Raw genomic sequence first — 12,778 nt, forward strand, 5'->3', positions numbered from 1 at the left:
GTATTTTTCTGTATTTTCCAAGCTTTTGACGATCAGTCCAAGTTCCTGACTTTTTAAAAAATTCCTTCAGCCCTGATGTTCTCTGCCTCTCTGGTTCTCACATCCCCCCAGTACCCCCCCCCCATCTCCATCCTTGCAGACTCCTGCCTTGCTGTCCCTGCCCCCACGCCAGCTGCGGCTGGGGTAGGACATTCAGTGTCCCAGTCTTGCTGAGGTCTGCTCAAAATGTCCCTGGTAGGCTTCTGACCCCTGGGGCAATGCTGGGGGCAGGTCCAGGGAAGGACAAGGGGAAGTCAGAAGGGATGTGAAACTTGGCCACAGCCGGACAGGCGCCACCCCTGCTGGGTGTCCCACAGGGGTCCCTGGGTGGAGGACAGGAGCATCCAGTTGAACTGACTGCCAGCTGAGGCAGGTGAGGCCCGCGCCTGAGGGGGTGGGGGCCCGGGGAGCTGACCTAGGAGGCTGGACAATCGAGGCGGGAGGGAGGGAGAACACTGCCAGCCGGTTCTGTGCCAGGACAGGGTTGCAAGGGGCACTGATCCAAGATCCGGAATAAGTGAGTGGGGGGACCTTTATTCCTTGGGTTTGGGAGACGGTGGGAGGTGGAAATATAGACACATCAGCTCTAGCCAGAGTTCCTAGGTTTCGGCCCCCCCAGAACACGGGAAGCTGGGGAGAGGCTAGGGGTGTTGGAGCCAGGAGAGGGGTCCCCGTAGAGGGTACAGCGGGCGCTGAAAGGGGCCGAATGTGTAGGGGAGTGAGCACATGTGTTGTGTCAGGGGGTTGTGAATCCCCGTGCGTATGCACAGCTCTGCCATCTGGGTGAGAGAGTGTGAATTAAATAAGGCGTAGGCACTCAATAAATATTTGTTCAATGGGATTGATCATCGGTAGGAGTATATGAATGTGTGTGTCTGGGGGAGTGAGAGGTGGAGTCTATTTGGGTGTCGGTTTGTGCTTCCAAGAGCGTGCAGTGGATTTTGAGTTCGCTCGCCGTGGTGTGCAGGTGTGGGATGAGAGGCTGTGTTTGTGTGTTTGAGTATGTAACTGTGTGGGTGTGCTCAGCTGTGTGTGTGTGTGTGTGTGTGTGTGTGTGTGTGTGTGTGTATCTGGGCAAATTTCTGGTTCTGTGTATATGTGCGGGGTCCCTGGAGCTGGGTGGAAGGCAGACTTCAGAGGCCCTCGAGGGAGTGTATGTGCCTCGGTGGTGGGGGGATGTGTACAGAACATTGTGGGAGTAGGGTTCAAGTGTATGAGTTGGGTGTGTGTGAGGGTGTGATGCCCACTCTGGCCCATGTCTCCACAGTGGCATCATGGAGGCCCCATGGGGCTGGCTGGTGGTCTGCGTGCTGGCCACATCCCTGACCTTTACAGTGACCCAGGATGTGTGCCGAGCACCAGATGGGAAGGCTGGGGCCCCAGGAGCGCCTGGCCGACCCGGACGGCCAGGCCTCAAGGGGGAGCAAGGGGAGCCAGGTGAGTACCTCCCTCTGGACCCCAGCCCCTCCTCCCTTGGCCTGGCCTGGCCTCCAGGATGGAGACGTGGGGGTGGCACCAAGAAGCGGGAATCCACCTGGGCCCCCACGTGATGCCTGCGCACTCTGCACTTGGTCCCAGAGGCTGAGGGGGCCTAGTCTTCTCTCTGGACATGTCCCCAGGCTGCCAGGCTCCTCCATATCCCCCTTACTGCCTGGGTCCTCTTTCTTTTTTTTTTTTTTCTTTTTTTAATGTTTATTTATTTTTGAAGGAGAGAGAGACAGAGAGTGAGCGGGGGAGGAGCAGAGAGAGAGAGAGAGGGAGACACAGAATCCGAAGCAGCCTCCAGGCTCTGAGCTGTCAGCACAGAGCCAGATGTGGGACTTGAACTCATAAACCGTGAGATCATGACCCAAGCCGAAGTCAGACGCTTAACTGAGCCACCCAGGTGCCTGAGTCCTCTTTCTTTGGCCTCCCCTTCCTTCCCTGGAGGATGGACCACTACAAGCAATGAATGAGAAAGGTCTTGGAAAAGTGCACACTCCTGGGCTGTTGTTAAGTTACCAGAATGAATAAGGTGCTAACCTTTAGACTCAGGAGACTTTTCTTGCTGTGTAACCTCGGGCAAGTTACTGACCCTCTCTGAGCCTCAGTTTCCTCATCTGTAAACCGAAGAAATAACCCCACCTGGCACACAGAGAGGATCGACCGATGGCCACTATCCTTTCGGCTTCCTTCCAGCCCCCCACACCCAACTCTGTCCCTGCTTCCCCATTGCCAGCCCCTTCTGGCATCAGAAACTCACAGTCTAGAAAACAGGTTGGGGGTGAAGGAGAAGAGAGAGGAGGACATGCCCAGAGTGGGAGAAGGAAGTCTCAGGGAATTCTCTTGAGCCTCCCAGTCGGCAGCAGGCCAGAAAGATCTGCAGAGACACTTGCAAGCATTTGCATCCAGGCGTCCTGTACGTAGTCCTGCCCTAAAGGGATCGGGGTCAGTGGCCTGGCAGGGTGTGGAGTTCACAGCCGGCCAGAAGCACGGTGGATGAGCCAGTGTCCTGCTTTTGCCAGGACCTGACAGCTTCCCAAGTGCCTGTTTGCACTTCTTTCCACTTGATAGATAAAGAAGCTGCAGCTCAGAGGTTGGAACATTTGCCCAAGGTCACACAGCCAGCCAGAGTCAAGGTCTTAAAGGCCCAGGCACTCCCCCATCCTCCACTGCACAGCAGCCGGGCCATCTCCCAGCTCCCATCTCCCTGAGGACTAGGGAACACTGGACTCTCACTCCAGATCTGGCCTTTCTCCCCCACAGGGGCACCTGGTGTCCGGACGGGCATCCAGGGCCTTAAAGGAGACCAGGGGGACCCTGGGCCCCCTGGAAACCCTGGCAACATGGGCTTCCCTGGGCCCAGTGGCTCCCTGGGTCTCCCTGGCATCCCGGGAGTGAAAGGCATCAAGGGCAACCCAGGCAACATCAAGGACCAGCCACGGCCAGCCTTCTCGGCCATCAGGCGGAACCCACCAATGAGTGGCAATATCGTCATCTTCGACACGGTCGTCACCAACCAGGAAGGCCCGTACCATAATAACACGGGCCAGTTCATCTGTGCTGTGTCCGGCTACTACTATTTCACTTTCCAGGTGGTGTCCAAGTGGGACATCTGCCTGTCCATCGTGTCCTCTGGGAGGGACCAGGCCCAGCGCTCCTTGGGCTTCTGTGACACCAACAGCAAGGGAATCTTCCAGGTGGTGTCCGGGAGCACGGTTCTCAAGTTACAGCGCGGCGATCGGGTCTGGATGGAAAGAGACCCCGCCCAGGGCCGGATTTACCAGGGCCCTGAGGTGGACAGCGTCTTCAGTGGCTTCCTCGTCTTCCCATCCATCTGAACCAGGGAAGGAGCCTCCCGACCCTGGCCTCACATGCTTCCTTTTCTGTGTGACTCTGGCCCACTCACTCCACCTCTCTGGTTGCTATGGTCTGCTCTGCCTGGGGGTGCTGTTGCTTGAGCTGTCTGAAGGGAGAGGGCTGGCTCCCGGGGCCCCTAGAACTTGCCGCTGGCTGCACGCTGCAAGGAGACTGATCTCTTCGAACCCTTCCAACAATAAATACCTGAGGCCGTGTCTGTTGAGCGTCTGTTGAGTTGCTACACTGGGCACTGGGAGCGAGCAGAAGGACCACAGTTACGGAGTGCTCACGGAGTGTTTTGTATTTTACAGCAGGTATTTAGCAGGTCCTGGGAGTCCTAGGACCTAGGGCCACCACTTACCGGTTGTCCGACCACGTGCATATTATATAACTTCAGTGAACTCAGTTTCCTCATCTGTAACATGGGAATAACAATGGCACCTACTTCAAAGGGTTGTTGAGAGGATTGAGTGACTTAATACACGAAAATTGCAGAGCCGTTCCTGAGTCAGAGTAAGGGCTGAGTAAGTCCTAGGTATTATTATGCTTTGTTCAATCTGTACAGCTGAGGGGTGAGGTGGGTATCACGACCCTATTTTACAGATAACGAAGCAGGTTGGAGTCTGGGGCTGGATATAAGGCCCAAGGTCGCGTTTAAGTAGAGGAGCTGGGGTCTGAACCCAAGTCTTACTAGCCAAGTGAGGCTAGTAAGGCTTACTTACCCAAGCCTGCGTGTTTAACCGCGACCCTTGCCAGCCTCCACAGCCACAGCCTGACACGTGCTTTCCAACCTTGAGCCAGAAAAACATGGGCAAGACTCAGAGAGGGGTGGTAATCGGCCCAAGGGCAGCCAGCAGTCCTCCCCAAAGCCAGGTTTCCTGAGTCCGGCCCTGGGCTTCCACTCAGGCAGGCATGTGAGGCTGGGGCTGCTGCTCGCTGGGCATCCCTCCCGGGCTGCAACTGAGAAGGTCTGGAATTCTCATGGTGCCTTCCCAGGGTCCCACTTAGCCTGTCCAGGAACACTCGGAAGCAAGAAGCCTCGCTATGTCCTCCGTATGTGAAGACAATAAGGAGACCGGGAGTTCAGTCCTAGGCTGTCCATTGCCCTGCACATTTTCTCACAGGAAGCCATCTGTGCTTTGTGCTGTGCGCACATCACACACCTGCACACCACGCAGGCACACCCATCTTCCTCAGGTTGCACGTGACCCACATTCCCCCACGGAGACCTACTTCCCACTGAAACACGGGCACAGGAATCCCCTTCTTCGGTGCACACCAACCCAGTCCCTTAGATACACCGTGCACACCCCTGGACGTGCACACTAGTTACACCCTCAAACCCACAGTCGTACTTGGGATACAGGTGACACGCAGGGGTGCACCTCCTCCTCACTCTCCAACACGCACATGCCTTAGAAATGCCCCGGTTCTCCCACATGCTGACCCTGTCACACTACACTGGGCCGTCCTCTGAGCCACGGGGACCGTGTCTCCCACCCACTAACTGACACACAAGCGGCCCGGGAGTCCTCACATGCCACCCCCTCCCCAGCACCCTGGCCTCTGACATACACCCAAGACCCTCTCCTGGGGCTGCCCTGCCCTGCCCCCACCGACAGCCTCTGGGGTTTGGGGAGAAGAGAGTGACCCCTCTGTAGCCCCAGCATAGTGCTGGACTCCTCACGGCCTCTCTGCCTCCTTCAGGCCTCCACTCTGCCCCAGCTCTCTGCCTCCTTGCCCAGAACACACTCTCCCACGGACTGGGAAAAGAAGCCCATCTTTGTGTATCTACGATGGCCTGGACATTTCCTAGCCATTGATGCATTTAATCTCAGCAATCCCTCTTCAGTGGTTCAGAGAAAGGAGATCCCTATCCAAGGTCACCCTGCCAGAAAGCGGCAGGACCTAGATTTGAACCAGCTCTGCCTGACCCCAAAGTGGAGACCTCCTTTCCTTGCAATGGGACTCAGAGATGTCAGGAGTGCGGGCCCCGTAAGTGGTGGAAGAGACCCGGCTACAGAAATGTGAGTGCAGGGAGTCTGGCTGCTCCTTATTCTAAATTCCACCCACACACTGCACACCCTGCCCGCCCTCCCCCTCACTGGGCAAAATCACTGGCCAGGCTGGGCCTGGCTGCTGGGGCAAGGGCGGGCTGAGCATGGGCTGAGGCTGCCACCTGCTGGACAAGACAGACCCAGGCGCAAACGAGATGAGAACTGAAGATGGGAGCCCCAGGTGCCGTTCGGGTCCCCCTCCCCGCCCCCCTGCCAGTGCTGTGTCTACCATTTATGCTTTTCCCAGCCCTACACCTGCTGGGGACTTTCAGGGTCAAGGACATTCACATCCTTGCGCTCATCCCACACTCTGCAGCCCTGTGCCACAGGGTAGAGGGACAGACTGGGAAACTGAGGCCCTAAGGGTCAGTTGGTGAGGCAGGGACAGAGCTCTGAACTCCTGCTCATGCCCGGCACCAGCCCAAGCCCTGTACATGCATCATACACTGGGTCCTCACCACTGCCCTGCATGGGAGCTATTGGAACCCCTCATTCACAGAGGGGGACCTGATGCTCAGGAAGGTCAAACCCCTCACCCCGAGTGACACGGGTGGCAAGTGTGGGGTCAGGGCTGGAGCCCTCTACTGCTCGACAGCCCCTTCCTCTTCTGAATCTCATAGGAGGAGAAGGGGAAGAGAGGAGAGGAGCCTCTCTCGGCTCTGCCCAAACTGGCCCCAACCAGCAACGCCTCACCAGCTCCCACAGGCTGCAAGACCAGATGCAGGGGTGCAGGGAGGCTGGGATCGTCAAGGGCCCCAGCAAAGGAAGAGGCGCCGACTTGCGAAACCTGGGCCTCCCCCACCACCCAGTATACAGATGGGAAGGCTAAGGCCTGGAGGAGCCAGTGGTTTGCTGAGGGCCTCAGAGCAAGGGAGTGGCAGGGCTGGAAGATCTGAGGCCACTGACTCTGTAGCCAGAGTCCCACCACAGCAGGCTGCTTGCCATCAAAGCTTGTCCATCCTGGGTGTCCACCTCCAAGTGTAACCAATGGGAGGGGCAAATGGAAGTTTCTAGAATAAGGCCTGCCACTTGACAAGTGCATATGAGGCTAAGCAGAGCAAGACTTTGGACCCCAAGAATGGATTCGCTATGTGACCTTTGGTAAGGGCTTTCACCTTCCTGGGCCTCAGTTTCTTCATCTGTAAAGGGGGAACTATAACTTCCTCTTAGGAATATTGTAAAATAGCTGAGTCTCAGGCACTGTAAATGCCAACATACGGGGATGGGCTGAACTGGACACACACACACACACACACACACACACACACGCTTCAGCAGATCCGGGGGAGGGGACATTTCCCCTTTTCAGACGCTCATGATCCGGGGCAGGGGGGGGGGGGGGGGACACAGGGTCAGCCTAGCTCAGTACCGAAAAGAAAGTATTGAGTCAGGAAAAATGATGGGAAAGGGGATGTGGGACTGGGGGCAGGGTGAGCAGAGGGGAGGGGGCCGCCCAGCCTGCTCTGGGCCCTCTCTGCTGTGTCCGCTCTGACACCGTGTCCTCCAGTCGGGGAGAGGGGAAGCAGATTTGAGGATACCTCTGTGATCAGACCAGAATCCTGCCACCCCCAGGTGAGGCCAAGACCCCGGCTGAGAGGGAGCAAATGGCAGTTTCTCCCTGCTACCTCCCTGAAACATGGGGACAGCTTGATTTGTGAGAGGAAGGAGGGTCCCCATCACTGCTGAGCTAAAGGTCCCGGCTCAGAGAAGAGGCCCCATCCTCCATCCATCCTGTGGTCCCAGGACCCAAGAGGCATGGGGCCTGGGGAAGGGACCTATAGGCTCCTGAGGGCTGTCAAAAGACCAGCGAGGAGGGTGAGTGAGGGGCCAGGGGGCCAACTCAGCTCTCTCCCTACCCAGATCCTTCCCCAGGATGGACACGGTGTCCAGCTCCCGGCCCCCCCTTGGACTAAATCTGCTGGTGCTCTTGCTGGTGCTGCCACTTGGGGGCCAGGCCAGCACAGGCTGCTACGGGATCCCCGGGATGCCAGGCCTGCCGGGGGCCCCAGGGAAGGACGGACACGATGGCCTGCCGGGGCCCAAGGGTGAGCCAGGTGAGTCTGCTGGGCTTCTGGGGAGGGGTCACCTAAGACCTGGGGGCAGCAGGCACAGTGTGCATCTGGCGCTAACCTGGGGGAGAAGGGCAGCGACTTGTTGGCGAGAAGTACAGTCCCTACGGACGCACCTGCTCCCAGGACAGAGTCCAGCTTTCCCAGCAGGTGTAACCCCTCTTTTCTCAGAGCCCAGGCCTTGGTCCTCCATATTCCCCTCTCTGTGCCTCAGTTTCTCATCTGACACCAGGGAGAGAACAAAAGCACCTGCCCCAGAAGGTGGCAGGGAGGATCACAGGAGATGACCCACCTGAAGACCTTTGACAAACTCTAAAGTGCTGTGCTGTTTATTACAGCTCCTCCATCCATCACCTGCCCTGCAACACGGACCCCTGGGGGGGGGGGCCCATGTAGGGAACGTCCGCAATGCACAGAGGGCTGGGCTTCAGTTCCCAGCCCTACCACTTCCCTGTGCAGAGCGCCTCAGTCTCCTCATCTATAAAATGGGGAGATAGTACCTACTGCACAGGGTGCTGTAAGGGGAGGATTAAGTGAGTTCCCACTAAAGCAGCATCCAGCACATGGTAGGTCTCAGTAAGTGTAGGCTCTGCGTGGTATAGCTGTTGTCCTCACTGTTTTTATGGGAGATCTGTGCTCACCCGTCTCCCTGGGATCCTGGGTAGTTGGGCCATGGGGGGTGAGAAGTCAGGATTGCAGATTGATGGGCAAGCCCTAGCATGAGCCAAGGGGGCTGAGAACATGAAGGGGCCCTGGTGCTGAGCAAGCACCAGAGTCTGGGGGCGACTTGTTTGTCAGAAGGTGCGTATCCAGGATGCAGCGTGTCTGGAGCCAGCGTGGGTGAGACTGGGGTGAGGTTGGGCAGAAGTGATGGAGGGGGTTGTTGGCAGAGGCAGTGGGGGTGTGGGAGGCCGGTGGCAAGGAACGTCCTTAGGGATTTCCCCACCGTCATCTTCTCTCCTGGCAATAGAATGGGATTTTGCCAACATTCCAGAAGGAATTCTCTCATTCAAGGTGAGCCGAATAAGGCTCTCGGTTCTGCCATCTTTTGAGATCCCATACCGCACGCTGCCTCTGGCCATCTCACAGCTCAGTGGCGGATGGCCACCAATTATTGAGCGCCTACTACATACCAGCCATGGTTCCAAATGCTCAGCATATGCTTACCTTACAGGGTAGATAAAATTGTTAACTCTGTTTTGCAAGTGAGAAAACTGAGGCCAAAATCCTTTTTAAAAGTGCCTGACTGCCATTTTACAAATGTCAAACTTGAGGTTCAGAGAGTTGGAGGAACTTGCCCAAGTCACACTGTGGAATCCTGTCCCGCTCCAAAGTGCCTTTAGTCACTACCTTCCCCTGCCTCTCAGGCCCCTCCCCAGTGCATGTCCTCCCCCTCCCAATCAGTTGTCTGGAGGGATGAGACATGGCCCTGCATCACTGACAACCGTCACCAGGAGCTGACCCTATGGAGCACTTCCTATGAGGTGCCCAGCACATGCCTTCTCCCACTCCAAGCTCCCAGAAGCTCTCTGGGATCTCTATTATATCCTTTCCTCAATTAGGCAAGCAGAGGCTTGGGGAGGGGAGGTCACCTGCCCAGGGTCACACAGCTTTAGCCTGGATCTGTTGGATCCTCAACCCCCTCTCCTAACCCCAGGACCAAACAGGCTCACAAGCCATAGAGGATCTGTCACAAATAGGTCTGTCTGCACAGACACCCAACCCTAAGGAAGTAGGAAACGGCCATGAGGGCTGGCAGAGTTGGCCAAAGAGGGCTTCCTGGAGGAGGAGACTAGAGCCAGGCCCTAAAAGATGAGTACAGTTTGGAGGGGAGAAAAATCTCACAGAGGCTCAGATAATCAGGGCTGTCACAAGAATCACATCCTCTGACTGGGACTCAGCCAGACTTGATTTTCGATCCTGACTCCACCTCCTAATGGCTGCGTGGCCTTGAGCAAGTCTTTGGCCTCAGTTTCCTCATCTGTAATATGAGAGAAATGGAACCAGCCCAGGCGTCATAGGGGCTCCAGTGGGCTGAATGGGGCCGGGGGAGCTGGAGAAATCAACCCCCTTGGTGGGGGCCACTTCTGTTTGGGCTCCATCCAATGATTCCCATGTGCTAAGCCGGCCTGGGGTGGTTCCATCTCAGGAAGGGATACAGGTTTTGTGGGGCTCTGAACCTTATAAAATATTGAGGCCTCTCTTTAAAAAATAATACAAAATTATAGGTACATTTGACTGCGGGGAAGGGGGTGGTGACACAAATCTACACGTGCTACAAGATTGTACTAGAACTATACACACACACACGTGCAAATGAATGCACGTGCAAAGTGGATCGTCCAAAGGTGAGTTTTCCCGTTTTGATATCGTACTTTAGTTATGCAAGATGTGCTGCTGGGGAAAACTAAGCAAAGAATACATGGGCTCTTCTTGCCCCCCCCCCCTTTTTCTTGGCAACTTCCTGTGAATCTATAATTATTTCAACATAAAAAGTCGACAAAATTTTAAGAGTAATGTTAGGCAAAGGGCCTTGAAGGGGCCAGCGCAAGTTAATGGGGCCTAAAGAATAAGTTTCATGAGCTTTCCAGGAAATGGGCCTCCGACCAATCTTCTGATTTTTGTCAAGAAACACTCAGAAGCAAAACTGTCAGGTGAGGTTTGGATTTGTTAATGTTGGGCTCTAAATAAAACGTTTAAGAAAACACCGTGCAGGCCACACAGAAGCTCTCTGAGGCCACACGCTGGCTGTGGGTTGACAGTCAAGGCCTCTGACGTGCTCTCTGAGACCCTGCCCGGTTCTGACACCTCCTGAGGCTGGCGAGTCCCACCCTCTCCACCGTAAATGTGGAAACTGAAGCCAAGAGACAGGGGAGCGTCTTAGCGCTCGGAGAACAAGTCCATGGGGGAGGCCGGACCCCAACCAGGGCCTCCCTCCAACTCTCTGCATGCTTACCCCCAGGTGATCCAGTCCATCTGGAGAAGGACATTCCAGAGACCAAACTCTGGTGGCACGTCCCCTGGAGGACACCCAGGGTCCCTGTTCCTGTCCCATGCCCCATCACTTCCTTCCCACCTACTCTCTCCCCAGGAATCCCAGCTATCCCTGGAACTCAAGGACCCAAGGGTCAGAAGGGAGAACGCGGCACACCTGGGCATCCCGGGAAAAATGGCCCCACGGGAACGGCTGGTAGTCCAGGGGTTCCCGGCCTCATGGGACCCCCTGGGGAGCCGGGCGAGGAGGGCAGATACAAGCAGAAGCACCAGTCTGTCTTCACGGTCACACGGCAGACATCCCAGTACCCCACGGCCAACAGCCTGGTCAAGTTCAACGTAGCCATCACCAACCCGCAGGGCGATTATGACACAAGCACCGGCAAGTTCACCTGCAGAGTCCCGGGTCTTTACTACTTTGTGTACCACACGTCGCAGACGGCCAACCTGTGCGTGCTGCTGTACCGGAGTGGTGTCAGGGTGACCACCTTCTGTGACCACCTGTCCAACAGGAAGCAGGTCAGCTCGGGCGGTGTGCTGCTGCAGCTACAGGCGGGTGAGCAGGTATGGCTGGCGGTCAATGACTACAACGGCATGGTGGGCACCGAAGGCTCGGACAGCGTCTTCTCTGGCTTCCTGCTCTTTCCTGACTAGGGCAGCCAGGCCCGCTCCAGGCCCGGGGCCGCCCCGCTCCCCTCAGCTTCCCTGCAAGAACCGCTGTGCCCAGGCCCTTCTCCCCACCTGATGGACTCCTCCTCCAGGAAGCCCGCCCTGACGCCCTTGCCCCAACTTCTCTCCCTCCTCCGAACTCCTTCAGGAGTCACTGCTTTGAGACTTAACCAGCACCCTCTAACCCTGTCGATGTTTTTTTTTTTTTCCCCAAGTCTCCGGAAAGGCAAGGTGATATATAAATAAATAAATAAATGGAAAAATGTGGCACGGTTCAGGCTTCTCACTGCCAAGTCCTCAAAGGAGCAGGCCTCTTCATCCTCAGCTTTGCACCTGTCACAGCCACCCATGGGCTCTAGACTCAGAGCATCCAGTTGGTGTTCAGTTAAAGGTTGGTGCCAGTGTTAAGACACTCAGCGTCCTGTGGCCATTTCAGAGAGGGATGCTCCAGTGTGATTAAAGGCTGCAAGAGGTCCCCAATGTGCCATCTGTTGTCACTTGTTTGGGTGACAGGTGCTACTGTCATTAAAGGTATCTGTGCTCACAGGCAAACAGGAGTGTTTGAATTCCGAGGCCTATGTTGACCTATGCTGAAGTTTGGAAGCACCTGTGGGCTCAGGTAAGCCCAATGTAGACAAAGAACAGATCTGTAATGGATTTGTACCCAATTAATGAGTTAATGGGGGTGAATGAATGAATGAACAGTGGGTAAATGAGTGACTAAAAGCAGAGTAAATGAATGAGTGCATTTAAAAAATCTTAATAGCTTGTATTTATTGAGCACTTACTATACCCCAGGCATGATGCTAACCGATCTATTAAGTCATTAATATTCATCACGGTGCTCTGAGATGGGCATGAATCAGTGAGGCAGTGAGACTCTGTCCCCAGTTTCACCCCGAATACTGGCAAACTCTGGGAGCCTCCAAGAGATCAACTAACACCACTGCTGCCCACAAGCCACCAGGCTTCCCCTGCAAGGTTCCTGACGGTTGGGCCCAGCAAGTATGATCCTTGCTGGAGGACCAGGAGGTTAGACACTAGCCACAGCACTTCCACTGTGGTGACCATGAGAAGGGCTGACAGTTCAAATTCAAAAATGATAGAAAGCATAACGTTCCTGTGCAGACTGCCAGTCCAGCCTCGGAGCCCAGGGAGACCCAAAGTTCGCTCAGGCGTAGGAGAACCTGCCTGGGCCTAGCTGGGATCTCAGCTTGGTTCCACAAGGCCCCGTGGAGCTCACAGAGGCACCAGCCCACTGAGGTGGGCTGAACAACAGGCGGCTGCGGACTAATTCCACGACTACCTCCGTCCACTTTGGCTCCTTTGTTCGTGAGAGGAGACATTTCACACCCCCCACGCCTTTGCCGTGATCCTGCACAGCCCCCCCCTCCCACTCACACGAATCCTCATCCACCTGGACAATACACACTCAACTGTCAGGGTTCAACACAAAGATCACCCCTCCTCCACGGAACCTTCCCCAATTTCCCATTTGTGTCTCCACAGTGACCTCCAAAGCCTTGGATCACAAACTCCTGTCTTTTTAGAGCCTCGGTTCCCCAATCTGGTGGCACAGCAAAATCATCTGCAGATTTGTTTACAAGAAAA

The 12,778-nt window shown here is 55.8% G+C and overlaps 2 protein-coding genes across 3 annotated transcripts; both read left to right on the forward strand.

The window, feature by feature from the left end:
* The first annotated feature begins 254 nt into the window (after window positions 1-254).
* Window positions 255-3,593, forward strand: C1QA (complement C1q A chain). Of its 2 annotated transcripts, none has more exons than XM_086715987.1 (3): window positions 255-412; window positions 1,307-1,476; window positions 2,785-3,593. In XM_086715987.1, exons 2-3 carry the CDS (start codon window positions 1,314-1,316, stop codon window positions 3,357-3,359), a joined length of 738 nt encoding a protein of 245 aa, XP_086572113.1. In that variant the 5' UTR covers window positions 255-412; window positions 1,307-1,313; the 3' UTR covers window positions 3,360-3,593. The 2 variants fall into 2 exon arrangements, with proteins under 2 accessions (XP_086572113.1, XP_086572114.1); XM_086715988.1 differs by lacking the exon at window positions 255-412 and adding an exon at window positions 429-556.
* Window positions 3,594-6,846: 3,253 nt separating this feature from the next.
* C1QC (complement C1q C chain) lies at window positions 6,847-11,719 on the forward strand. Its single transcript, XM_025935028.2, has 3 exons — window positions 6,847-7,007; window positions 7,296-7,489; window positions 10,596-11,719. Exons 2-3 carry the CDS (start codon window positions 7,309-7,311, stop codon window positions 11,150-11,152), a joined length of 738 nt encoding a protein of 245 aa, XP_025790813.1. The 5' UTR covers window positions 6,847-7,007; window positions 7,296-7,308; the 3' UTR covers window positions 11,153-11,719.
* The last annotated feature ends 1,059 nt before the right edge of the window (window positions 11,720-12,778 follow it).

The sequence above is a fragment of the Puma concolor genome, chromosome C1 (assembly GCF_028749965.1).
Source record: "Puma concolor isolate L17-30 chromosome C1, mPumCon1.1.hap2, whole genome shotgun sequence".
NCBI lineage: Eukaryota > Metazoa > Chordata > Mammalia > Carnivora > Felidae > Puma > Puma concolor.

What these genes read in the sequence shown, in the direction of transcription:
- C1QA (XM_086715987.1), top strand. Translation starts at nt 1,314, where the DNA reads ATGGAGGCCCCATGGGGCTGGCTGGTGGTCTGCGTGCTGGCCACATCC. An exon ending in GGGGGAGCAAGGGGAGCCAG is followed by an intron (nt 1,477 to 2,784) that starts GTGAGTACCTCC and finishes TCTCCCCCACAG; the next exon opens with GGGCACCTGGTGTCCGGACG.
- C1QC (XM_025935028.2), top strand. Translation starts at nt 7,309, where the DNA reads ATGGACACGGTGTCCAGCTCCCGGCCCCCCCTTGGACTAAATCTGCTG. An exon ending in GGGGCCCAAGGGTGAGCCAG is followed by an intron (nt 7,490 to 10,595) that starts GTGAGTCTGCTG and finishes CTCTCTCCCCAG; the next exon opens with GAATCCCAGCTATCCCTGGA.